Raw genomic sequence first — 26,103 nt, 5'->3', positions numbered from 1 at the left:
CTGTATGTGAGGGAAGACGGCGAAACTACTTGTGAACCTGATGCTGGTACATCCTCATCTACTGCCGTCTAGTGTGAATGACTCTTTGGCTGACAGAGTTACCAGCAGGAGAGACGCTCCATTGTGCACTAGGATTTTACAACTCACTTTACCTGGTCCGTGCTTATAAAATATCCACCGTGTCCACGTCTTCTAATGTAAAACTACTTAACGGCTCTCTCTCTCTCTCTCTCTGTTTCTCTGCAAAGTGCTATAATGAGTCGCCAAATATACGTTGGTGACCATTAATCTAGCTGGGCAGTCTGCCTAAGTAAAGTCTGTGTGGGGAAACATTGCTTATCTTGGCCTTACATATTAGGAGCGTTGTCTTCTTCAATCAGGGTGAAGAACTTCCATGCTGATGACATGTTTTAGTGTCTGTGTGCGTGTTTGTGGCTGTGACAATAGTCGGTTACTGTCTGTGTCATTGTGTGCATGAAATGAAACACCGTACAGAGCAGCGTGTAGATTTGACATAATTGCAATGTGGCAGCGATCAGCCCGGGTCACCAGTCATGGCAGATTCAGCTGAAAACCCGTCGTTGCATCGCTCGTCCCAAGTTGTGAATGGAACTGCTCAATCACTCCACTCGATGGAGGCGAACAACTGCAGATATGTGTTCCTTTTTAGCTTTATTGTCTTTCTGTTTTTTACATGTTGGATACTGTAGCCTAGATGTACCGTATAAGCCTCAGTTTCTTGCTCAGGGACACTTTGACAGAACAGATGGCCTTCTCAAGGATCGAACCTGTAGCCTTTGTGTTGAGTGACCTTTGAGAACAGTCTCTAATCAGCAGGCAACCCTGCTACATGCTCGACCGCTACACATACTTTAGACAACTGCTTGAATAGGGAATAACGACTAGATGCAGCAAGGCTACAACTCTCATCAGCTATTTGCAAAAAAGGCAGGCTAGTAAATATCAATGTGATTGCTGCCAACTGCCGATCACATTCTACCCTTTTAAATTGTTTACATGAGGACCCTAACAACTAGCAAACAAAGAGGTTTTTCCACATACTTTAGCAGAAGGGTTCAAGGTTGTTGCAAATGTTGAAGAGGCAACACAGAATGGGGTTTTACATAAAAAGAAAAATGTTGAGTGTGGAAACAAAAACACTCGGTGTCAGTTTAAATGTCAGGGTCTGACAGAGGCGTGGTAGAGTTAACAATCAGGAGTGAGAGCACAGGGGATCTCACAATAGCCACCAAAGATGTTCCTGATTCCACGCTGCTTACATAGATAATTCAATCCAAAATAGGTCTCTCAAAATGATTTATCAAAAAAAATGTGGAGGAAAGAGCTTGACATGACGGATACAATGTGTAGCTTACAGGAGGTGCTGTTTCCAGGCATGTTATTACAGAAAAAGGTAAGTGTCAGTTAAACCAACGTGTCTGTCTGACCAAATCATAATGAAGACAAAAGTGTGTGTGAACATGTTAGAATAACTGCAGATATTTAAAACATTTTGCAGGTAATCTTCAGCGATGATGTGAACAATGCAGCCCTGAGACAAGAAGCTACATACCTTTTTATGTAAAATAAACCTTTGTGCAGATAAATCTGGTAGCATATTTACTGAATCCTTTATTGAGCTGAGAAGTGATTTGAACTCCATCCCTACCATCGTTTTGCGGAGGCGGCGCGCCCCCCTGAAAGATGCAGAAGTCGCGGACAGAATCACATAATTTGACATTAACAATGGAATTAACTGTAGGCTACAACTTGGAATATGATGGTTTGATGCAATTTGTAAAAATTTGTATTTTCTCTTAATACACTAGTAGTGTTGGGGGGTCCACCACCCGCCTTGAAGAAAATCCTGGCATTCAGAGATAATCGGCATCGACCAATACCTGCACTCACATGGCCGATAGATGAACCTAAAGGAGATATAATCTAACACCATTAGTTAGTGTGCGTGTGTGTGTGTGTACACACATATACACACACTTTAGACAGTTCAAAATTGAATGCTGTACCAAATCAAGGGTGTATCATTTAAGTCTAATTCTGTATTTTGCATTCAAAAAATACTTGAGTATTGTTTGAGGTTGCATGTTCTGACCATCATGTTTCTGAGAAATCATGTTTCGTCTGTCAGTTTAACCTGGCTACAATACCCATGAGCCTTGGCCCCTGCTGTGAAGAAGAAGGCAGTCGAAAGACTGAGTCAGTAGTAGCAAATTCAAAATGCTTTGCTTTTGACTTTATGAACGGAACATGGCACCATAGTTGCTAAATTCATCCAAAAAACTTCAGCTTCAAGCTCCAAATTAAAGCTGCAGATTGTGTTGTCATTTTTCAGTCTGATGGTTCAGATACACCTATATTTTAGTCTTATTTTCTTCCGTTTACTTGTATAACTACAGTGATTGGCTGTTGGGCTCTGAGCACTGCAAAAACGTGGTTGATCTACGCTCAGGGACACTGACAGAGGACTGAAGCTCCTGCTTGCTGCTCATGTGCTAATGTGCTGCTCTTACTACACAACCTGTGTAAACAAGGTGTTAGCCTCCAACCGGTGATAGAGGCACACGTAACAGAAAATAAAGCACAAGGATGTTAGCTAACAGGTGCCCCACAAATCATATTCTCCAGACATAAGGACCCCAGAAAAATCACATCAGCATCACTTTAATGTTTTTTCAGTAAAAATGAAATGCAAAGTTTACCATTCTCACTAAAATCATGACTCATGTGTTGTCAAACTAATTGTAATATGTTTTGTGTTTTTTGCGCATTGTTTTTATGTACACAGGTGTAACTTCCACTTTTTATCAAATAATTAATCTTTTGTGCTGACGATTCAGGACAGTTTTATGCTGATCCAGGCCGTAGTGCTCCAACTGTGAGTCACAACATTGTAAAATGGGACTTAAACAAAATAAAATCTGCTTTAAAAATATTGCCAGTTATTAGAATTCTGTTCTAGCCACTGATCGAGTCTTTCTTCACTGTTACTATGTTGCTTCATGTAGCATTAGCTAGACAGCTTATGTAGTTCTGGTTAATGCAGAGTTCAACATCAGATGTTCAGAAGTTGTTGAAATACAATATAATAGTATTTCCTATAAAATAACCACTAATACAGTGAAGCAGGAAATATACACAGTTTGTGTCTGGTTGATTGCAAATTTATACAATCCAAACAGTTGTGGGCATTCAAATTAGCAAAATACATTAGAAATATGTCCTTAGCTATGTGTGCCAGATGTGAAAAGAAAGCAGCAAAATGAATGATTTCAAAGTTCTGTTCTGCATTACACAACTGTTTAAAGAGAAGGTACAACCACAGACGGAGTCTGCATGCTGCCCAGGTTTGTCCCACTTTCAGGTGGTAAATTAAGTTCATAGTGGAGAAGCTATGTGGTGATTAAATGCCCTCTTGATTTTTCTGCAGAACAAGCTTTATTGCTTGCTTATTATAAATTGCTACTCTGCTGTCCATATCAGAAACCATGACATGGCTACATACTGCTGACCTTCACCTAGGCAGTCAGACACAAACTTGCAGTCCATACAAAGTTGAATGCTGTTGCCAGGTGCTCCAAGAACTGGCCCTGAAGTGCTCAGAAGACGTCATTACCTCATTTGCATACCAATCGTTTGAATAGTCTGCGCTTTCAATTCAGGGAGAGGGGTTACAGTGACAGACACTCTTTATAGGGGTGGGTGAAAAATAAATTCACATGATAATCGTGATTCTTATCCTGTACGATTTTTTTGAAGCAGTTCACAAATGCCAAATAAAACATTTTTGTAATGTCTTTAGCATTCCTAAAGGAACAAAACGGAATCATCCATAAGAGCACAGTGCACTACACAGACAGTATACAGCCATAGGCTATATAAAAAGTATACAGAGCCCACATACTGAAGTTATCTGTGTTATCAAAGGGTTAGAGAACTGTACGATAACAATGACAGCGTTTCAGTTAAAATAACATTTGGTATTTTATCTAGGCAAAAGGCCATTCTTATTATCTTAAAAGATGGCCCTCAAAAGTATGTGCCAGTTAGTAAATGAACTAATGTGACCTGTCCTATTTCATTATAAAGACTAGAAAGGTCACTAACCCTTGTCACACATCATCTGTTGGTTTTGTGTCATGTCTCAATCTCAAAATGCTTTCGCTTCTGGTATTAGGGAATTAAGCCAAAGATGGCAAGTCATATTCACCACTAAGAGTGAAAAAGGTTAATAAAAAAATCCATTGCATACATCCAGCCTTGGTATAGCAATTATGTCTGTATTGTCTTAAAGTGGAGGAGGTCATGTAAGGGAACTTTGCCTTCCTTGCAGGGCTGGACAATTAATTGAAAAATAATCAATACCAAAATACAGAGCCGACGTAATTTCCCCATGTCCGTTAATTAATCCTGGTAATATTGTGTGTGTGTGTGTGTGTTCATGTACTGTCCCCTTGAAACACAGCGTGTGTAGTCACGTCACTCCGCCCCATCCAGTCCTGCGCTAACCGCCTTCACTTTCCAACAGTTGTGGAAACACTGTACATTTACCGGCAGATCTCGAATATACTCGGGAGCGAACACGGACTGATGCGGACGCGGACTACTTCGGTTTACCTTCTGCAGTCAGCTTGGCAGACATGTTCCACACGTGCAGTAGATCGGTTGTTACACTGGTGTAGCGCTTTACCTTACACGTACCCCCTGTGATGACAATTTTTTCGTCATGCAGACCCTAGCGGGCCCTCGTGACTAGATTTATCAGCTATATGAATAATAGGCTATATTATTATTATATATATCAACTAACGTTACTTATAGTTTTACTTTAAGTTAGAAGCCGTTGGCGTGGTTACTATCTATAGAGCGCCTTCCGTTTACTCGCGGAGTACTTGTCTCCGTGTCTGTTCACATGAGAAGCGCAGAGCGACCCCGCGGGGTCAGACGACTACACAGGCGGAGTGTCGCTTCCCCTGTGAAAAGGCCTTAATCTTTGCCTTAAAGCTTGATTTATACTCCTGCGTAGCCTATGTGCGTAGCTACGCCGTAGACTACGCACAGGCATTTACTTGTGCGCAAGGGGGTAAGCCAGAGATCGGACAGTGAAGCTGACCCTGTGACACCCCGTCACACATGAGAGATGTAACCATATTGCTTAGATTATAAACTCTCAGCAATCTAAAAAAACTATTCGGCCATCAGTGACGCTGCGTTGTTGTTTGACAGGTGAGCCTCGTAGGTGGGCTGATTAATCAGTGACGATCCGAGTCAGACAAACACACTGAGCCATGAAACATTTTGTTGGTGCAGCTACACAGCTACCAGAATTACTGTGTTTCTGCCGTTGTTCTACGTCATTAAACCACGGTTATGCTGCACGATCATGCGCAGTAGACGCTGGTGCCAACAGGACGTAGCCCTGTAGTAGTTACATTTTTGAGGAGGTGCACGTCAGTCACCTATGATTCGATGCAGAAGTACAAATTGCACTTAACGGTGTCTTTATGCGTACCCCCTCTGATGACAATTTTTTCGTCACGCGGACCCTCGCGAACGCGGAAAGTATAATCTGTGCCTTACTACTCGCTCGCTTTCAGCATCTCTTTCTGCTGGTCTCTCTCTCTTTTGCTCGTCCACTCACTCATTAAATAATTGAGTGAAAGTTTAGTAGCAGTGCTCATAATTCAGAAGAGGCGATGCTCTGAATATAGGGAAACCATATCTCTGTCATGTGCAACATTACCTTATTAATTAACATTAAGATATTGTAATGGATCTGTGAATAAATTAACCCAGCTTTAATAATTGAACATATATCTACAGTACAAACCTTGTCAGTGAAATATGAGGAAAAAAACAACATTCAAAAACAAAATAATTGTTTAATAATTGTAATCGAGGTGAAATGTTCAATTAATCGTGATTTTGATTTTAGTTGAAATCATCCAGCCGTACTACCTTGTATTGATTTCACGTAGAGAGGTTTGTGTGCATTTACATGGCTCGCTCGTGTACTTCTGAGCTGCTCGGTTTCCCAGGGAGTTTGACTGATTGAATCTGCCAGGATTATATACACAGACTTCATGGGAAATTTTATGTTGCACTCTCATATGAAGTATTTATTTTGGCTACTGACAAAAATGATTTTTCATGCATTTTTAGTTTTTATATCCGTGCTGAGCTTTCTGTGGCTACAGCTGTCGCCATCTTTGATTTGAACAGTTACCATGGTTACGGGTGTTGTTCTCATCTACTAGTTAGTGGAAAAGGCATGGTTTCTTTCTCATTTATTTCAGGCGGTATGGTTCATACACACAGTGTCAACGTGACTCTCCTCAGTAAATCCAGTCATTGGACTCAAACTCATAGTCAGTGTCGCTCATCTGGCATCTGAAAGTAACTTTAAAGTTACATCAACATACTGTATGACTCTTGATAAAGTTACTTTAACATTGGCATACCTCTTGTTAAATGTCCAGAAGTTTCGCATGCTTGGAAGGGGGGGTGAGGGAGAGTCAGTTGGTTGTAATCTGTTACCTCTCCACTAGATGCCACTAAATCACACACACTGGACCTTTAAGTGTCAAATATAAAGAGCAAGTGACTTTTGTGTGTCCACTAAATAGCTTGCACACTGCACATGCTGATGCTTTATCTGGCCGGTTATCTGTTGTGGATAGGACACACGGGCATCTAAAAATGGTATAATTTCCACTGAAATACACTGACACAAGTATTACAGGACATCCAGGGGTGAGCGCTAATAGATTAGAGATAGATGAGAATAGATATTCCCTTTGAGCCTGATGAGAATAAAGGATGTTTATGGTGTAGAAACTATTCAGTCTTGATTTTTAATCTCCTCGGAGCCGAGGCTCTGTCCTCTCTCAAGGTCGGCCATTTTATGGGGTTTCTGCTGCATCAGGTATTTGTGTGAAGCTCGGCCTCTCCGCCCTGCCTGCCTGGCATACACAAACTCACTTCCTCTTTTAACTAGTGCACACACTTGATTCCCTCTACACACAACAACAAAAGAGATGTGTATTTTTTCACACTCGCGTCACCGCATACGCACGCAGGTGCGGCCACACAAAAACACAGTTAATGTCCGATGGGTTGAGCTCATGTCTTTCCTGTGGGACTTGGGAGCTGTTTGTGGGTGATGTAAGAGCAGGTGTTTACAGTAGGCCAGGACATGAGATGAATGTCAACATCTAGCCTGTGTCTGGATCCACAACTCACCCTGCCGTCATGCTCATGTCACACCACTCACTGGTTCATAGCAGTCGATATCGCCGTGTCATGATTTAAATTAGTGTTTCTCAACGGCCCAGGGGGCGTTCGGAGGATGATGGGGGGCGCTGGAAGCAATATTTTGGAAAGGGGGGTGCTGAGCTGCCTTTGGTGGGCATTTGTTGGTTGGAAATTCTAAGCGAGTTTACACCAAAGATTCACAACAATACAAGTTTTAAACTTTAAACTACTTGCTAAAAAACTGTAGTCTGAAACATTAAAACCTGCCAGTTTAGTCCACTGCGACTGGAGGAGAGGAACTGAAGCCCTGACTTGCTCTGTTGGGGATTGTAAGCGGCACTTTATCAGAGGTGCTGAAGTTAACTTGTGTTTTTGTTCGTGAGATTTCTACCTGATCACAGGTGTTGGTTAGTTTTGTTTTCCCCCGGCATGAGCACTTCCTCGTCTCATCCAGTTCTGTGTCTGTCAGACGGTCGAGGGGAAACTTCCAGCGAATCAGTAATATATAAAGAGTATAGGGCATGTAGTAAAATATTATGAATTCTCTTTAAATAGGCTAATAACGTTAGTCTCCTAATATTATGACTTTTTTTTTTAACATGTCAGAGAACACCGATACGTGGGAGAGATTCTGAATGTGCAGAAAGTTTTGAACATGAGCAGTGTTCCCATACGTTAATTTATTTGTGCCGGCCCACCACAATATCAACCAGCCACATATAGATTTTCAATTTTTTTACTAGGCCTAAAATCATATTTGATTGCAGAGCTGCAGGCAGCGCTTATTCACGCAGCACATCCTCTTGCTCGTCCCTCTTTCTCGTCCCTCTCACTCTCGCTCCCTCATAGACACCGTTGCACAAATCTGTCCAACACAAGGCTGTTGGTGTCTGAGACCCAGCTTAAATCATACGTTCCTGTAGTTCTTGACCAGGTTTGCACACTGCAGCAGGGATTTTGGCCCACTCCTCCAAACAGACCTTCTCCAGATCCTTCAGGTTTCGGGGCTGTCGCTGGGCAATACGGACTTTCAGCTCCCTCCAAAGATTTTCTATTGGGTTCAGGTCTGGAGACTGGCTAGGCCACTCCAGGACCTTGAGATGCTTCTTACGGAGCCACTCCTTAGGCTGTGTGTTTCGGGTCGTCGTCATGCTGGAAGAACCAGCCACGACCCATCTTCAGTGCTCTTACTGAAGGAGGTTGTTGGCCAAGATCTTGCGATACATGGCCCCATCCATCCTCCACTCCCTTTGCAGAAAAGCATCCCCAAACTTGGGGTTGTACTCATCCTTCTTCTTCCTCCATACACAGCGAGTGGAGTTTAGACCATAAAGCTCTATTTTTGTTTCATCAGACCACATGACCTTCTCCCATTCCTCCTCTGGATCATCCAGATGGTCATTGGCAAACTTCCGACGGGCCTGCACATGTGCTGGCTTGAGCAGGGGGACCTTGCGTGCGCTGCAGGATTTTAATCCATGACAGCGTAGTGTATTACTAATGGTTTTCTTTGAGACTGTGGTCCCAGCTCTCTTCAGGTCATTGACCAGGTCCTGCCATGTAGTTCTGGGCTGATCCCTCACCTTCCTCATGATCACTGATGCCCCACGAGGTGAGATCTTGCATGGAGCCCCAGACTGAGGGAGATTGGCCGTCATCCTGAACTTCTTCCATTTGCTAATAATTTCTAATAGTTGTTACGTATAGAGCAACAGAAGTTGATAATCTTTCCATCCAGACTCACGGGTGGCGAGGACATCTGGATGTTCTTATGCCATGGACGATCACAGGTCAAAACAAGGTGACGCATTAGTTTCTGATTGGTCCAGAGGGAGGCTTAATCACTCATGATTCATACAGTTGCCTTGTTTTATTTAGAGTGAAGATCCCTGAATCACTTTGAATGAAAAACTCTTTCAAAGACGTCAAATTAACTTCAGTGTTTCAGAGGAATTCCTTTTACAGTAAAAAAAAATCTGTATTTTAGAATAGATATTTTATTTGCTGTATCTGTTATCGGCTTATGCCTTTTATTATAGATGGTATGTGCCGTATATAATGTATGATGCTTTTTTTGACTAAATTGCACACCAAAGAGAGCCTTGGGGACGATGTATGCCCAGTAAGTCTAACTCAGATGTACAACCAGCTGCTTCAGTGTGGCCTGTGAGGATCCTCTCCTCCTCCCACGCTTTCTCCTCCTGTGCCCCCCACCTTCCCTCCATCCTCTTGGCGTCATCCTCCTGGGATTAAAGCACACAGCCATTGACTACAACAGAAATCTAGGCTGTATGGACTCCTCTCTCCTCCCCTGTTTTATTGGGTCATTCCTGCTGTGTTCCTGTCATCTATTTTCGTCTGCTGTCAACGTCACATTTGGATTTCATTGGGAGGTTGTGTGTGCTGTGTGGTGGGTCGTATTATAGCAATAATACCCATGAGGGTGTACTTTGCTGTGATTATGGGTACACCGATGATTCACTGGGTAGGAGATGAGCCCTGTTGACAGTCCCAACGTAACCTTCACACTAAATGGGAGTTTTAAACAACAGATAGCAATGCACGGACTGTGTGAAAAATATACATAACAATGACCATAAGTGAGAACACCAGAGTGGTTGTCTAGTCAGTAAACCTCCTCTTGTATTAACTGATTTAGAGTCTGGGCTGGAGAACTGTTCTAATAAAGTAGTTAAAATGCACTTTGAAGCTGAAATGATCAGCGGAATAATCCTATAGCCGAGAAAATAATAAGCAGCAATTTTGATAATTGACTGATTTTAAAGTAATTTTTCAAGCACAAATGCCATAGATTCTGCTGTTTCAGCTTCTCAAATGAGTGTCACTTTGGGCTTCAGGAAATTGATTTTTTCACAGTCATTAAAATAATCAAAAACAAATTATTTAAATTAAAATAATATTAAATTCACTTTAACAGAACATGCTGATGCAAATGCAGACCAATCTTGAGAAAATCTACATTTTTGTTTGTGCTTTTTTCGCATGATAAACTAAATGCTGATCGTTGGATCCCTGGGAATAATAGCATCAAAGAAAAAACACAAACGTGTAATCAGGGCTTGGTATTGTCAGATAGTTCAGGTGCACTACTGGGTGAGATAATGGTGTTTAGTGATCATAATATAATTTTCTGTTAGTCAAAATATTATTTTAGTCCTCTAACAACGCTACTTCTTCACCTACTGGCAGTACAGTAGCTTGAACATTAAAGACGATTTTTTGATCTTTGGTCTGTGCATGTTTTGTTTACTAGAGGGTAAGAAATAAGGAATATCTGGGGGAAATTTAACAAATCAAAGTGATATGGTTGAGCACAGAAATTAATGATAAACTTAATTGTTCTCAATACATTCTTTCCAGAGAGTGATGTGGGGGTCTTATGGGTCACATCTTATCATGTCAAGATTGTTTTGCTTTTGAAGCATTAGTAATGGGACAAGGTTCACAAGCTCTCTGCTAGTATAACTTAAATTGGCTGACCTAAAGCTATTCTGGGAACACGGTGCATTGTGTTTGTCAGAGCGTCTGTTGTGTCTGCAGAAATCGTATAGTAAGTTTTCTATTACATAACAAGCTTGTGTTTTAGGGTGTGTGATTGTGTTGCATTTATTAATCTTACACTTGGGTGGGGAATTATTATTAATTCTGATTGGACAGTAGCTTTACAGTATACAGTCGGACAGTTTTTGACGAAAGCTGTTGGTAAGTCAGAGAGTGTCTTGAGTTTTAAAAACAAAATGAATTGACTGGAAAAAATGTACATGACAGTTGATATTGTGGGTTGAGGATAGAGACCTCAGAGAGCACAGTCACCACAGGCTAGCGGGGCAGCCAATGCTGGTGTTTGACTGTTGAGTCACACTCGAATGTGTGTGCCAGAATCTCCATGTGTTAACACCGAAGTGGAATCCTGCTTTACAAAGCTCCATCAACATGACTTATTTGATCTACAGACTACACACACAATTATTTTAATACATTTTTGTTCTCCCCCCTACCCTGTTCTCTCATCCTGCTCCCATGGCAATCTTCCCACTGATTTTCTTCTTCCCTTTTCACCACTCATCTCTTTCACAGTCCTGTCTCCTCTCTCATTATCTACCTCATTCCTCTCCCTCTGCTTTCCCCCTCCGTCATCCTCACTCTTGCCTCTACATGTGATTTCTTTTATTTCATTTGTCTTTCTCCCTCCTGATCTACCTCTTTACATCCTCCCCCTCCCCTCCCTCTCTCCGCTTCTCTGGCAGGCTGCTCATTGCAGTGAGTCAGTATCATGGAGGCAGGCAGCGGGGCTGCCGCAGCGGTGGGGAGCGCGGCACTAGGACTGCTGGGAGCCACAGCCACGTCCAGCCATGACATCTTGGACAGGTAAGAGCACCGGACGAGGCTGGCGCACAACCTCAGTTTTCCAGCAGAGTGAAGAGGGGAGGAAGAGTGTGTGTGGAGAGGACCACACCTTTGGTTGTGGTTCGATGAGCATGCTAGTTTGTTTATAGTCAGAGTAAGGGGCAAAAATGTGTGTGTAAATGTGTGTGTGTTTGTGTGTGTATGAATATGTATGTGTGGGCCTCTCTTCTTATGCTCTGAGCATGTGTGTCTCCCTCTCTTATCATTACTCTTACTGTATGTGAGGAAAGAGCTCAGGTTTTGACAGTTAGAGAATCTGGTTTGTGTTTGTAGCAGTACCGGCGTAGAGTGTGCATGTGTGCGTGCATGTGCTGGAGTGTGTGTGGATGATGGGGGGGGGGGCTTGGCTTCCTCTATGCCTCAAGGAGAAATGACACCAGGGTATCCGCATCCAGGGGAGGAGGGGGAGGCATCAGATGCTATAGCTGTGAGTTTGCACAGTCACCACCCCATCCCCTATTTAACCCCCACCCACACCCCATCAACCCATAGCAACTGGGCGACAGCCAGCACTAACCGTCACCGCTGGAAACCCCTCATTCAGATTTCCTTTACTGACCGAGCCAGTCAACTCCCAGCTCCAACGACCACCGCCTCCACAGAGAGGCACGAGTGTATCAGCTTTCAGCTAATTACGTCATCGCTACACCCACACCCACATGCCCATGCACTGTCATCACACACGCACCCCCAAGCATGTACATTCACAAAAACACAGGCGGACTAGTGTCCGACACACATACATGCTTCACAGGGATGTTTTAGGACAAACACTGCCGTCGCACGTGCAGGCGATAAGAGCACACATAACAAACAGCCATTAACCTTTTGTTGTTAGAGGCTTCCAGGCATGTGTCATCAGCTATTAGGTGCTGCTGGGATATCACTGATCTCCTCTACATTACAGTTGTTACACTTTCTGCCAGTGAGGTATAACTAATCTCCAGCACATCCTGGGGATCTCCTTTGACATGTTGTACAATCAGAGATGGAAATTAATACTGTGAGTCATTCAGCTGTCATTCCCTTACTATTTCTGTTAGTCACCGCTCACATTCTGACTTCACCAGCACTGAAATATACTGTTCCAATGCCATCCAAGCAGGTAGCCAATGGCTTCTCTCACCGACATTATTGCTAAGGCAGCATGATGTGGGTTACCACTGCTGGATTAGTGGTGTGTGTGTGTGTGTCACACTGGCTTTACACATCTGTCTCTGTTTTTGCAAATTTGTGCTGCTGTTATTATTATTATTATTATCTTTTGAGGCTGGTGCGGGCATTCCGGTTAAGGCAGCTCAGCCCCTCCACCTGCCCCTCACACACCGCCCCTCCAGTCCTGAACTGGGTCTAAATCCTGCACCGGGGTTACCATGGCAGCAGCAGCTTAGCATACATTAGACAGCGGTCCAACATTACTACTGAGAGTGAGTGAGTGAAAAGAAGAGAAAGGAGATAAAAGAAAGATGGAGTGAAGAGAAAGAAGATAGGGTAGAAACCAAATGGAAAAAGGGTATATTCTACTGCTAAATTGCTTCTAGGTGATGTCATGTACAGTACAAGGGTGTGTGTGCTTAGTGGGTTGCCCACTGCAGCAGATTATTTCTTTTTATCAGAGATGACAGGGTATAGATAACAGTTTGGCCACGGCCATTACATTATAAAAGTTGTCCGGTGAATCTTGGTGGTGGAGGGGGGGTCAGCAGTCAGGACTGAGTCGGGCGGATTGGGGACAAAAGGCCCCCAGGAGGTGACCCAGGGAAATATAATGAAAATGCTGTAAAACTGTATACTGTTTGATTCCCTAATCCAGTCAGACACAAGAGTGGACAACAGAGCAGTACTGTGCAGAGGAGGCCCATGCCAGCAAGCTCTCATGAATCTGTAACTAAATCGATCATGTAGCTGCTAATTTAAGGTACATCCAGGCTGCGAGGGAGGTGGCATTCCCATGTGCTTGTACAGGCAGTTGATTGAATGTAAGTCATTTGTTGTTTTTAGTAAATAAATTGTTTTTTGTCACTTTACAGTAGTCTTCTTATCAAGCCATCATGATTGTTTAAATTTTAGTTTATTAAATGGGCACCCCACAGATTTTTAACATGAAGATAGGTTTCTTTGTCATAGCTAGTTGTATAATGTTGTCTGTGATTCTGGCGGAGCTTTGTCAAGTTTAAGAAGATGATGGGTGGTGATGGCGCAGTGGATTGTTGCTCCAGAGGTGTGGGACATGTATAGCAATTGGAAGTCGCTTTGGATAAAGGCGTCAGCTAAATGAATAAATGTAAATGTAAATAACCCTGATGATGTCATAGTGATGTCTACATTACAGACTGGAGGTGTGGAGTTTGAAAGATGTGGGCATTTACCAGGCAGGGCTGGGCTAATGAAAGATGCTACTGGAAAAAGTCCTCCCTGTAGTACTCCGTGGTTATTTTTGTTCGTTGTCATTTTGAGCTCTACAGCTTTTGCAAACACAAAGTGGAAAAATGAAAGGTTTCACTGTTTTGAATGTTAAAGATTTTAAAAGAGGTTAGATATATATATGTTTTTGTTCAATATCCACAGTGTTTTCCCCATCTTCACTCCACACAGTTCAAAATGCAGCTCACTGTACTCTCAAGATCCTTTCATTAGGCCAATAATTTCTCTGTAGGGCTGGGCTTATCCAAGTGGATATTTTCTTTCAGAGGTGCAAAGTTAACGCAGTAACCCTGATCTGCAGTCGCAGCTGCAGCTCAATCAGTTTGTGAAATTGACATTTTTGAAGCAAGGAATATATGATTTTATTATTATTATTTAGTAATTCAACCTTGTAACATGTGTTCTTTATTTAGATAGCAAACATGTTAAAACTGAATTTGCTATGCAGAGCGTGTGACCTCTAAAGTTAACGTTGGTGTGTATCCTGTACATCAGTATTCCCCAGCGACATCATGTAGCGTACTTGTGCAAGGGAGTGCAATTAGCTTGCTCACATACAGCTCTTGTCTGTTTCAGTTTTCTAGTAATTGATGCTGCACAACAGCCATGCTGCCATTCAATGGCTGGTTACTAACACAGCTGTTCATTAAATCCAAGTTCTGCTGGGGGAAAAATAACCATTATACTCGGTGACCATTGAAATGTTCAGTCATGTCACTTCTGTTGATGAGTATCAACAGCATAGAAATATTTATGGGGATCAAGGCATCAAGGCATGTTTCAGTTGAACGTGGATGGCTGGCTGAGCTGTAGAACATATTTTCAGTACAACTGGAAACACCACAGTATGCCAGATCAGATTACTTGGGCAGTGTCCCAGTGTAGGATGATACCAATTTCATGAAGTTGTTGGTGGAAATATCTGGATGGCAGAACCTAATAGAAACAAGAATAGATGGATAATTGACTCCCTTCTTGTCTGCTATGCCATATGCAGGACAGATAAACTGCCTCAGTGGGATAGAAGCTAAACTGCTGGCTGACTGGAGAGACTTCCAGCCAGTGGACAAGTTCCAGGACAGGCATAAGGTTGAGATCCCGTGTGCTGCCTACTAATAGCTTCCCCTCTGTTTTTTCTTCTCTCTCTCTATTGCTGCTTGTTGCTTTCCAAGGCTTTTCCTTCACAGTGGAAATCTAATGTGTAGGGTCCACAATAGATTTGGCTTTTGACTATTTAATCAGGACCGGCTACAATGAACTCATGTACAAGTAGATACATACTGTGAAGAGTCATATCTTATTTACTCAGACTGTCTTCAGTAGGGGTGTGGAAAATAATAGATTTTTAGATGCAACGTGATGCGGACTTGGATGATTCTGAATCGATTCACAAATGACAATAATCGGTTATCTAGAGGTTAATTGATAACGTAATGTTGACGTAAGGAAAAGGTGGAACTTGGAAATGTGAAAGTGCAGCTCTGGACTTTCACATGACCAAAACCAATACGCAACTAACGTTAATGATTTTAACCCGCACACTGTGCAGCACGGTAGTGCTTAGCTAGCGTCCTCTTCTCATTCTTCAAAGCTAACGTGACAGGTGGCAGCAGGTGACGATGAAAGCAGCGGAGCAGAGGAAAATATGAGCGCTACGTTTCAGTCTGGCAGGAAATGTACAGTGTAGGTCACAGCGTCTCCATTAATCAAAGCTTGTCTGTTTTCCTACTACTGAGAAAGTGAAGGCTCCTCTTCAGACTGCAGTTTGGAAGCTGAGCAGGTTTTTTTTGGCTGCTAGTTCAAGTTTGTTGTCATCCATCGTAGGGCTGAAATGATTTGTCGATTAAATCGATTAATAAAATGCATTGACGCAAATTCTTTGCATCAATGCATCGTTTAATCCATAACTATACATAGCAAAGTTTTTCACACGGACATTTATTACTGTCGCACATTGCGCTTATCCTGTGAATATGACGTGATTATAATGGCGCTGTTTGCAAAGCGGAGGAAGAGAGAAAATAGAAGGGACAAAGAAGAATGTGTCCAAAGTATGGGATTATTTCTAGCTAAAGAAAACAACAACCATAGTTCGAATTACGGGGGGATTGGGAGGGTCTGACCACCCTAGTTAAGGCTTGGACCCACCCAAGAGGCAAAAACAACAGTTTAGGGGGGTCTTTCATACCTGTCATTGTAAATATTACAATATATTTCCCATACTCATGCCTTTATATTTAAGAATCTTGAAATACGATTTCTGACACCCCTAAAATGGACCATACCATTTCCAAACGTCTTGTCTGCCCACATCACTCGCAGCGGCAGCTGCTCCAGTCCAGTGCGTCACACGCTGGTGGAGACGCTGTAAGTTAATGTCAGTAGTTAGCTATCTAGCTGCTTTATTACACTTAACTTTGTTACCTTCAGAGTTTCGTAATTAGAGTTTCTTTTGCTTAAAATGAGCTACATGATGTTAGTTAGCTGAAAGCCCACCCTATCATGTAATTTCAAATGTTATGTAATTGTCAGTTAATACTGGTGCTTAGGCATGAGCAGTAAAATTGGGGATTAGTTATTGTAGAGATACATTTTTTTCATCAATATAGAGTTTATTATTTAATTTGAAGTATTTTGTGGGTCCTTTCACAATAAACCTTGCATTTGTTTTAACTCTGGAATTCCCCAAAATTCCCAATTCCCCAACAACAGTGTATGACTACTGCTTTATTGGACGCAGATTACATCATTCACAGTCAACGTGAGGAAGAGGAAAGGAGATATTTGCTAAAAAAGAGTAAATTGAAACTTGATGAGAATGATAAGAATCAGGAAGTAGAGATGATTATGCAGACTGTATTTTATGAAAGTCTCTTTGGTTCTGGTTTGAGCGGTCTGCTGGTGTGGGTCTGACTTGTTGGCAGTTTCACTCTAGAATACTTGGTGACCTCTGACTAAAAAAGTTGTCGTGTGGTATGGGGCAGCTGCGAACTGGTGTAATGAATTTGATTTATCATCATCTACAGACTGAAGGACCATCATTAGCTGCAGCCGTAATTCATCCACATATTGCGTACACAAATGAATGAAATGCTGTTTCTCCAGGCCCATGGTGCTCAATACAAGATTACAATAGTCAACACATATACATGTAACAAGAAAAAGGAACAGATATATTAAGTTAGAGTGAACGTGGTGTGGCTGGAGCATTGTAAAGCAGGTGACTCTCTTAGATGAAGTAAGATTAAATATCTGCATTTCATTACTACCTACTTGTTTGGATTGAATACTTTGCTTTAAAAGTACCAAGTAGTCACACAGTGAGAAAAATACATCTTTATCCTGTTCATTTTACAATCGCATTGTAGCCCTTATAATCGTAAGGATGCCTAAAAATTCCCACACTTGAGGTGATGCATCGAGATATCGAATCGTTAACCTGATAATCTTAATTGACTCGAGACCAGTGAAGATGCACACCCCATCGGTGTATAGTAGGCCTAAACAATTTAAGGAAGATATGTAATTGTGATTTAAATTGTGAACATTTTCTATAGAAGACATGATTGTACCAAACATTATCATGCAGCCTGTTTCTGCATTAATAGAATCAGATAAAATAATATAGTCAGTCACACATACGGACATAACTGAATAATATTCAGATATAATCACTAGATTAAAAATGGCTTTATATTTATTTGAAAGCACTGGTTATGGTAAGCTGGCGTGGCGGGAGCCAGAGAGGCTGTGCAGTGAGTAAACCTCACTCCCCGACACCTTAAGAGATGCACTGATGACCGACCCTAGTGCCCATGGGTTTTAGCCTTCTTGTCAGTGTGTCCACCTCTGGTACCCGAGTCAGGACCGTGCAGTACGTTCTCGGGGGCAGCCGGTTACATTGGGGCACATCTAACAGTGTTTACATCCGTCTCACACCCTCAAATATGGCTGTGCTTCCTGTGTAAAACTGCAACTTGATGCATCTTTGAATGCTTGAGGTCTTTTTTGATTTTACACTAATAACTACATGGTGGTTTTTTGGGCTCTGAGCTCTGAGAACTTCTGAGTGCACGGCTGTACTATTAACCCAAAATGGATCCAGTGTAGACACCGCCAGCGGTGTTGCTATTGCGCTTCTGACATGTTGGTTTTGCTGCATGGCAAATGAACACAAGAGGTAACAAGCATCTGCCTTGTAGCTTCCCTGAGTCTTGGTCATAAAGCAGCAAAGAGTGACTCAGTCAGTGAAAGTCATGAAGAGTCTTTGCTTCATGGTAGTTGCAGGTCTTGAAAAGTCTCAAATAGTATTAGAGGCCTGATAGGCTTTGAAAATGTGTTCCGTTTATTTTACAAACGTCTTAAATATGATGTTATACAATGTTTTTGTATCTGATTACAGACTGAGACATTATACACCTATACTAAAAGTGGGTTTGCTGTGCCAGTGGATTGTTCACTAAGAAGGCTGGTCAATCCTTTTTTGTGAAGTTTCAGTCACCACCATCAGACCTGTAGCAAAAACTTTTACTTCTACCAGCTACAGTAGCTACGAAGCTTTTCTGCACTGAGTGGACAAGTGTTGATTTAAGCAAAAACCAAATCATTTCGAATTGGTCAATCCACCCAATCATTTTCTGCATTTCGCCCAGGTCAAATTGATTTAATTCTGTCATATAAAATTGCATTCTATGCAACATTAAAAAGGTCTTAAAAGGTCATAAATCTGACTTGGTGAACTGAAATCCTATGCTTCACTTATTTCTACTTCCCTGCTGTTCCTGTCATTGATTGAATGTCTTTAGCGCCCCTGAAACCAAGCTTGAATTTCACCCTCAACTTCAGCCAGATCCAGCGAGTAGAGGCTCTTACATTACAGCAACATCCACCCTTAGTAGCTTTTACTGGTCAGTCTTATGAAGTTGATAGCTTGGCCTAGATTTGCTACTGTTTTTTACTAGTGTATCAAGAAAAAAAACAACCAAGACTGTCATCAAGCAATGCTTTTTGGGTCTGCCTTATTAATGATAAAATAGTGGATTGGTTGTTTTTACGTCTCTTTGAAAGTAAATCTTACATCTGGTTAAAAGCTTAAACATTATGTGAGGCTACCAAGTCAAACTCTGATTAAATGTCAGTAGAGCAAAATCCAGCACAGCTTTGAAGATTCAACCCAGGTGAACAGCTGTGCCAACTCAGGAACGTCTTATCTCAAAGATAGAAATGAAAGTAAACATGTCACATCATAGCTTTACTGATCTTTTATGTCAAAAGCAAGTCAAACGTTCAACGCTAACAATGATTAAACATATCTTTCATTATTTTGCTGCTCATAGTTCCAATGCACCAAAGAAAAATAGGGTAAATTCTTTTGTGAAGGGCGTGTGAGAAACAATTACTACTGTATAACAGACTTGACATAACTGATTGATTACAAAGGCTTTATTTTAGCAGAACCACTCTTCAGGCTTAGGTAGTGTCTATTTTTCTTACCTTTCGGACATTTCACCAGGGCAAATATGAAGGTATTTGTGTAAAAAAAGAAACACTTAAAAGCTGAGCTTCTGGTGATAGAAGTCATTGTCTAGCATTCAATGCTGTGTGTCTAATAGGGATGTCAGGAGAACTAAGGCTGTGCAATTAATCAAACCATTAAACCAAGATTTAATCATAATTTCGAGTTTGGCTTCCAACGATCATAAAAACAAGTTGATCGAATTAAAACAATTATTGTGCACATGCTGTTTTGCAGTGACCATCGTTTTGTTATTAGTCCAGCACACCCTTTTCCTTCACAGCGGTGTCCCCCGCCGGCCCTTAAAAGCCCAACTCACTCTCAGCACCTGGACAACCTGCTAGGCACCATTATTAGCTTCAGCCTATTTACACTGCAGAAATTAGCCTGGCGGCTAGCGGACTTTCCTCAACTAAAAGCTTTATAATTTACATATTATTTATGCTTGAAGCAGGTGTGTTAAGCATTGCTTTACCTGGTCCGTGTTTGTATTCACTGTGTCCCTGTCCTCTAACGTATGCGGATTTAGCCTATATTTCCTCACTGTCTAAGTAACTGCAGCTCCCCACAGAACACCACTGTTTAGCTGTTGGTGTTATGTAACATAACGAGTTGCCGTCAACTAGAGAACACGCACGCACACACACAGCGTTGCCGTCTTCCTCTTGGCTCTAAGATGCTGTTTAAAAACATTTGATTACTATTTCCTATTTTATGGGCTATTTTGAATAATGAATAATAATTTAAAAAGTTCCATAAATACACAATGTTTCCTAAGGCAGTCAATAATCATGTTAATCGTGATTTCAATTCTGACCAAAATAATCGTGATTATGATTTTTGCCAAAATCGAGCAGCCCTAACGAGAACACAGATACTTTGGTACCAAGACGATGCCAAAACATGCAGATACTCATTTTTCCACAGTACCGTAGGTACACGTGGAAGATGGCGATGAGTGCCGCTGCAACTACAGCTCTGCCTCCACTCGTCAAAAGAAAAATAGTAAGGGTCGTGTATGGAAGCCGAGATGGAGGTAGTTTAATATTTAACATTTGTCACAGCTGTTACCTTCAATAGCTGTGTATCGAAGCCTCTCCCAGTTTTGGGATATGTTTTAGGCAGACGTTTCACAGTTTTGATCGCCTGAAAATCACCCGAGATGACGATGCAAACAATTCCATGTCTCTCTTTTGATATAGGTGGAGTTGGGGGCCGTCTTAAAAGTGCAGTACAATCCAGTTCAATCGACAATAACTTTTTTGTTTTTCAACATAGAAATCACAAACCACTACCAATATATATAGTGACCGCCCTTAAACATTTCACACCTGTGAGATATATTATTATTTCAACAGCTTTAAGAAAACTGACTTCTAAATTTCTGCCATTGTGACATTCCCAGTGTTTAATATGTACTGTAGTTAGCCTACTTAGACCTTCTTCCATAGATTCTTGCCTGATGACGCTTGTTGCCACTGATACTGACACATTGTTGGGCTGAACGCAGATAATGTGCAAACATCATCATCATCGGGACTAAACCAAAAATAGCCCCAACAATGTGTCGGCCCCAATGCCTCTGCCCCAAACGGGGGTAGAGGCAGAGGTTTGCTAGTCCTTATTTGCTGATGAGTGGCTCCTTTTGCTCAGCGTTGTGAGTGTGGCAGAGCGAGAGGCAGCTAAGGCAGGTGAATGCAGCGGCGCAGAGCAAAAGGTGAGCAGTGAAGTTCAGCAGTAAATGTACAGGGTAGGTTAAGTTGAGGGCGTACACTGCAATACATTAGCTCAATACAGCATCTCCATTTAAGTTTAATAGAGAGAGGAAGGTCTGTATTTGTGACGGTATTGGGAGTCATAATGTCAGTATACCTGGTACTGTAATAACGTGATACCGCCCAAGCCTATCGCAATTTTAAAAATTATATTCTAACTTAAGAGACCAGTAGTTTATTCCTTTTGGATAAATTATTGACTACAAAAACTATTTAATATTTGCATAGCTGAACATGAGGGACTACACTCCGCTCAGCCTTTAGTCACCACTCCTTGGATATATCTTTCAGCAGACCAGTGCCATAGTATTCTCTGGAGGGTATTATTGGCAGTTCTAAAAGTGGCATTTATCCATGTGTGTTCAGTCCTGTACAGAAAACACGCACTGCTCTTAAGAGTTGCTCTTATAAACATTGATCACAGCCACCCAAACTGGCAGCACTTGTTGCCTGGGCTTGGCTGGATTTATTCATTTCTTAAATAGATGTGTGCTGTTTGTTCAGTTTAAAGTGATTGTCAGCTGCAAATACAAGCTTCTAACACGACGGGCTTTCACATATGATCATTTTGAGGGGGGAAAAAAAATAACATTTTCATTTTTGCTTTCAGCTGCCATTCTGGACTCTGTAACACACATACACACACACACACACACAGAGCTTATAAATGCTTTTTTAACCTGCCCAGTGACAGTCAGGACAAGCTTAGTTACCAACCATCTGTGAAGGTTTCTGTACCTGGTCAATTCTTTGTAATGAATATACAGGAATATATCAGGTTGCAAAGAAAAATCAGCTTCCACAATCTAATAGCTACATTTCAGTCCGTTCACATAACAAGTGACAACAATCCATCATATATAATGTGTGTGTGTGTGTGTGTGTATATATATATATATATATATATATATATATATATATATATATATATATATATATATATATATATATATATATATATATACAGTATGTACTGTATATACATACAAGGACAACAACCATTCCTATGGACCAAGCAGTCAACTATTCAAAAGAAACATAGCAAACAAACAGCTTTAAAGGGCCAGGCAGGATTAACTATTTTTAAGGAGAACTTTAAGAGAAGGATGTCTATCTGAACATCTGGCATTCTTTCCTTTAAAGATACTAATCATGAGAAATGATTAGTAACTAATAATGAGAAATGTCGCTGATATTACAAGACACATGTAAGCAAAAACTTGAATAACAAATTTTTTATGCACATATTGCACATTAATTATTGTAAAATAATAACACAATATTATCAGGTGATTGTACATCTCATTATTAGTCTGACAGTGTACAGTATACCACCGTAAATCTTCGAGTAATAACTTGAAGTTTCTTTGGTGTATAAAACCTCTTGAAGTCCACTGGGTTGCCCGCTTGAGCTATAAACTTCTGTCAGTATGGACCCGCTGTACAACGTTAGATCAGTTAGATTCTCCACAATTTAATCGTTCACTTCATTTTATGGAATAAACAAGCCCAAAGTCTAATTCATGGCTCCTGATCTTTCAGGAGGCCATAAAGTCTGAATGTGTCTGTTCCTCGATTATTTATTCCTTTAGTCTGTAAGGGTCCACCGATCAAAAGAATCAAAGCTGCTTTCATAAAAATGAATCCAAGTTGTGAATACTGTCACATGTAGTCCATCGCTTACTGTCTGCTAACTTCTGTCACACTTCTCTCTGCATCCTGCACCGTGTTGTTGGCTATGCTTGTTTTCGTCACCTTGCTGCCTACAAAATAAAAGTGCCTAAGCTGTCCGTTGGAGCTAGATCAAATTAATGAATTGTAATTTATGTTATTTGAAATCCTCATTTTTATACAACTAATATTCAAACTGATTAAAATAAACAGTTTGATAGTAGCCTATTTCACATCTTTGCTGAGCAAGAGCTTTGTGCAAAAGGAATTAAAGTCCTGTCTCAAGTATAGGCAGGGTAAGTTCAGTGATTTAAGCAAATAAAAGCCTGGGCTATAAATTGAGGTTTTACGGTACATTAATATAAAAATGATCTATTATAAAGTTACTAGGTATACTTACATCACAATTGTAGTAGCTGGAAATAGTTCTGCTTCATTTGTGCTTTTGGTTCTGTTGTGATGAACCATTCCATAGTCTGCTCTTACCTGTGCAGAGTGCTTGTGTTTAAAGCTCTTAAGTTCAGTATTGATATCATATCTTACAGTTTGATTAGCAGCTTTGGAAATGCTGTAGTGTAGCAAGTTACTACAGAGGTTCAGTAATGCTGGTTCTTCCTATGGCAGCTTTCTGGTGTCCATTCTCAAATCTGCTGTCAAACCTCATGTGAGGGAAAAGGCCTGCACTTTGTGGCAACTGTGTTGAGATACTAGTGCATACAAACCACATTACATTTACATTTATTTGTTTAGCTTACGCCTTTACCAAAGGCATGTGTCTTATCCATTGCGCCATCACCACCCGCCATGATTTCTGTTTGAGGTTGAGCATATGTTGAGTTGGGCATTCAGTAGCGGGACAGCCTAATAGCGGACACTGGAGAATGTGGTGGCTGAGGATAAATGCAGAGAGAGATTCATGGCATCCATTATCTGAGCTAAATGCTGCTGCTATTGTGCACCAAACTGAGAGGGTGTTGGAAATATTTGGAAAATGGTCAAGATTTAAAAATTGGTTTTAACTGGGAGGTTCCAAACCTCTCTTGTTTCTTACTGCGTGGAGACAGAAACATTTGACTCAGCATGCTAGGAACTTAGGAAGTCTGAGGAAAATCTTCCTTACATTTATTTCTCTAGAAGGGGAGAGGGTAGGTCGGAAAGCAGGTGAGAGTGTTGCTTAACACAAAGTTAAAGCCAGGTTTTCTGGCTGCTGTGTTAAGTGTTTGTAGCAGGTGCTGGAAGGAGCAGTTCCTTTCTCCTTACATGCCTCCTGACCAAGGAATGCTGGGAATGCCGGGAGTGCACAGCACTTGTGAACAGAGAAGGTGATACTTGTCGAGTGAAATGCACCGTTGAAGCTTGGCCTTTATCTCTGGCGTCTGAAAGTGCTTCACAGTGTGTCAGTAGTTCTCAAGCCTTCCCTGGTAAGTGGTGCTTAAAGCATGTTATTAGAGTCATTGTGGCTGTGGGATGTCAGTCAGTAGCCCGAAAATCTGAAGGCCTTCTCATAAGATGTTTCGTATCACTTACATCATGACAGAGAATCTACATTGCTGAAGACATCTGCTTTTTCATGCTACAGGATAAACCACTAACAATATACAATATCTGCTGCACGCATGTGGGACATTTAAAGCATATAAAAATGTTTTTGCAAGCACATACATTATATTTTGTAGAGAATCATTATCATTTATTTGAGAAAACTAAAATGTATTGTTGTGTGAAAATATATTGTTCAGTTTGCTTTTATCCACATAAGAGGACACTAATAACCTCTCTCATTCGGTTTTACTCTTTGCCCTCTCTCAAAGTTTTTAAACCCTTGGACACTTGCTCAGTGTCTCTCTTGCTCTTTCAACACCTCTGCTCTGTGCACTTAGAAGTTTTCCTGCACGCTCACTCAACCTGACAGTGTTACGCTAGCCAGGTGTAATTTTAACTGATTTTTTTTTTTTTTTTTTTTTTTTTTTTTTTTTTGGTACAAATTGAAAATAGTTGATGGAAACACACCTCTTGTACCAATGTCGCTCCAATCCAAATGCTAGTTGGATTTGGCTGCCAGGGTTGTAAGGTAGAATGTTACATAGGCAAACCACAAATAAGTAATTATCACAGTTTTGGTCAGATACCTAGTTTTCTAAACCTTTTATTAAATTAAATTTGCCAGATAATCAGTAGCTTATTGGCTAATGAGGGGTTTACCGACATAATCTTAAGGGTTACCCATTTTGAATTTGAAACTTTAGAAGCCTCCGATCAGAAACTGGCAACAGTCAGCTGGCTGGGAAGCTCCACCAACATGTTGTGTGCTTGCTCATGCTATAATATGTATAAACCATGCTGATTCCCTCTTCTCAGCCATGAGTTTATCATTTTATCCACAGTATTATTCTCTTTTTTGTTTTTCTGGTCAAAACATAGCGCACACAAGTGCAACCAGCTGATGACGACGGTCTTCCTCCATGTTTGGTAAAGTCACGTTTGATCATGCGAGTTTGTGGATTGCCACCTTGAAATCATTTAGTATGAACTGTCTGTTGTGTGTGTGCATTCTTAGGATTAAAATATTAAAAATAGGTTAATTCTGTTATGTCTGTGGTATCCCCCTTTTTAAAAATCGGTTAAGACTTGAAAATCCTCTAATACTAAGATATTTGGTTAAATTGATAATTGCCAATTACATATCCAAGGCATCAATGTATCCTTTTAACAAAATTAAATCATCAAGTTAGCCAACAATTACCTTCTACCAGTGCTTCCGTACTTCCATGTAAGTGCTTTTGGATTGGGGACAGAACAACCAGAAATGACCTACTCCAATTCTCCTCATGAACAGAAGGGGTTTTTCAAATGAGAATATGCAATGTTTCATACTGGGCTCAAAATGCCCTATTGTACATTTAGTTGGGGCAGAACTGAGGCACAAGTAGTATAATGCCGTAACAGTGTCCACCGCCACCACATGCAATCATCTGTGGTTAAAGGCAACAAAGAAAAGGACATTGATGCTTGAAGATA

General features: G+C 41.1%; 1 protein-coding gene across 2 annotated transcripts in view; it reads left to right on the top strand.

Annotated features, from left to right (window-relative positions):
- LOC119895006 (rho GTPase-activating protein 32-like) overlaps window positions 1-26,103 on the top strand; it is a 122,183-nt gene that overhangs the window by 22,759 nt on the left and 73,321 nt on the right. The window contains exon 2 of one of the 2 annotated variants that reach the window (XM_038707762.1): window positions 11,541-11,661. In XM_038707762.1, the coding sequence (XP_038563690.1) occupies window positions 11,567-11,661 (95 nt within the window). In that variant the 5' untranslated portion in view covers window positions 11,541-11,566. Of the gene's footprint in view, window positions 1-11,370; window positions 11,662-26,103 lie in introns of both variants that reach the window. The other variant, XM_038707761.1, reaches the window with a different exon arrangement.

This window comes from Micropterus salmoides, unplaced genomic scaffold (genome assembly GCF_014851395.1).
Source record: "Micropterus salmoides isolate LMB-PRFRI ecotype aquatic unplaced genomic scaffold, ASM1485139v1 Ms_hic_scaffold_9, whole genome shotgun sequence".
Classification (NCBI taxonomy): domain Eukaryota; kingdom Metazoa; phylum Chordata; class Actinopteri; order Centrarchiformes; family Centrarchidae; genus Micropterus; species Micropterus salmoides.
This window is presented reverse-complemented; position numbering and strand designations above follow the sequence as displayed.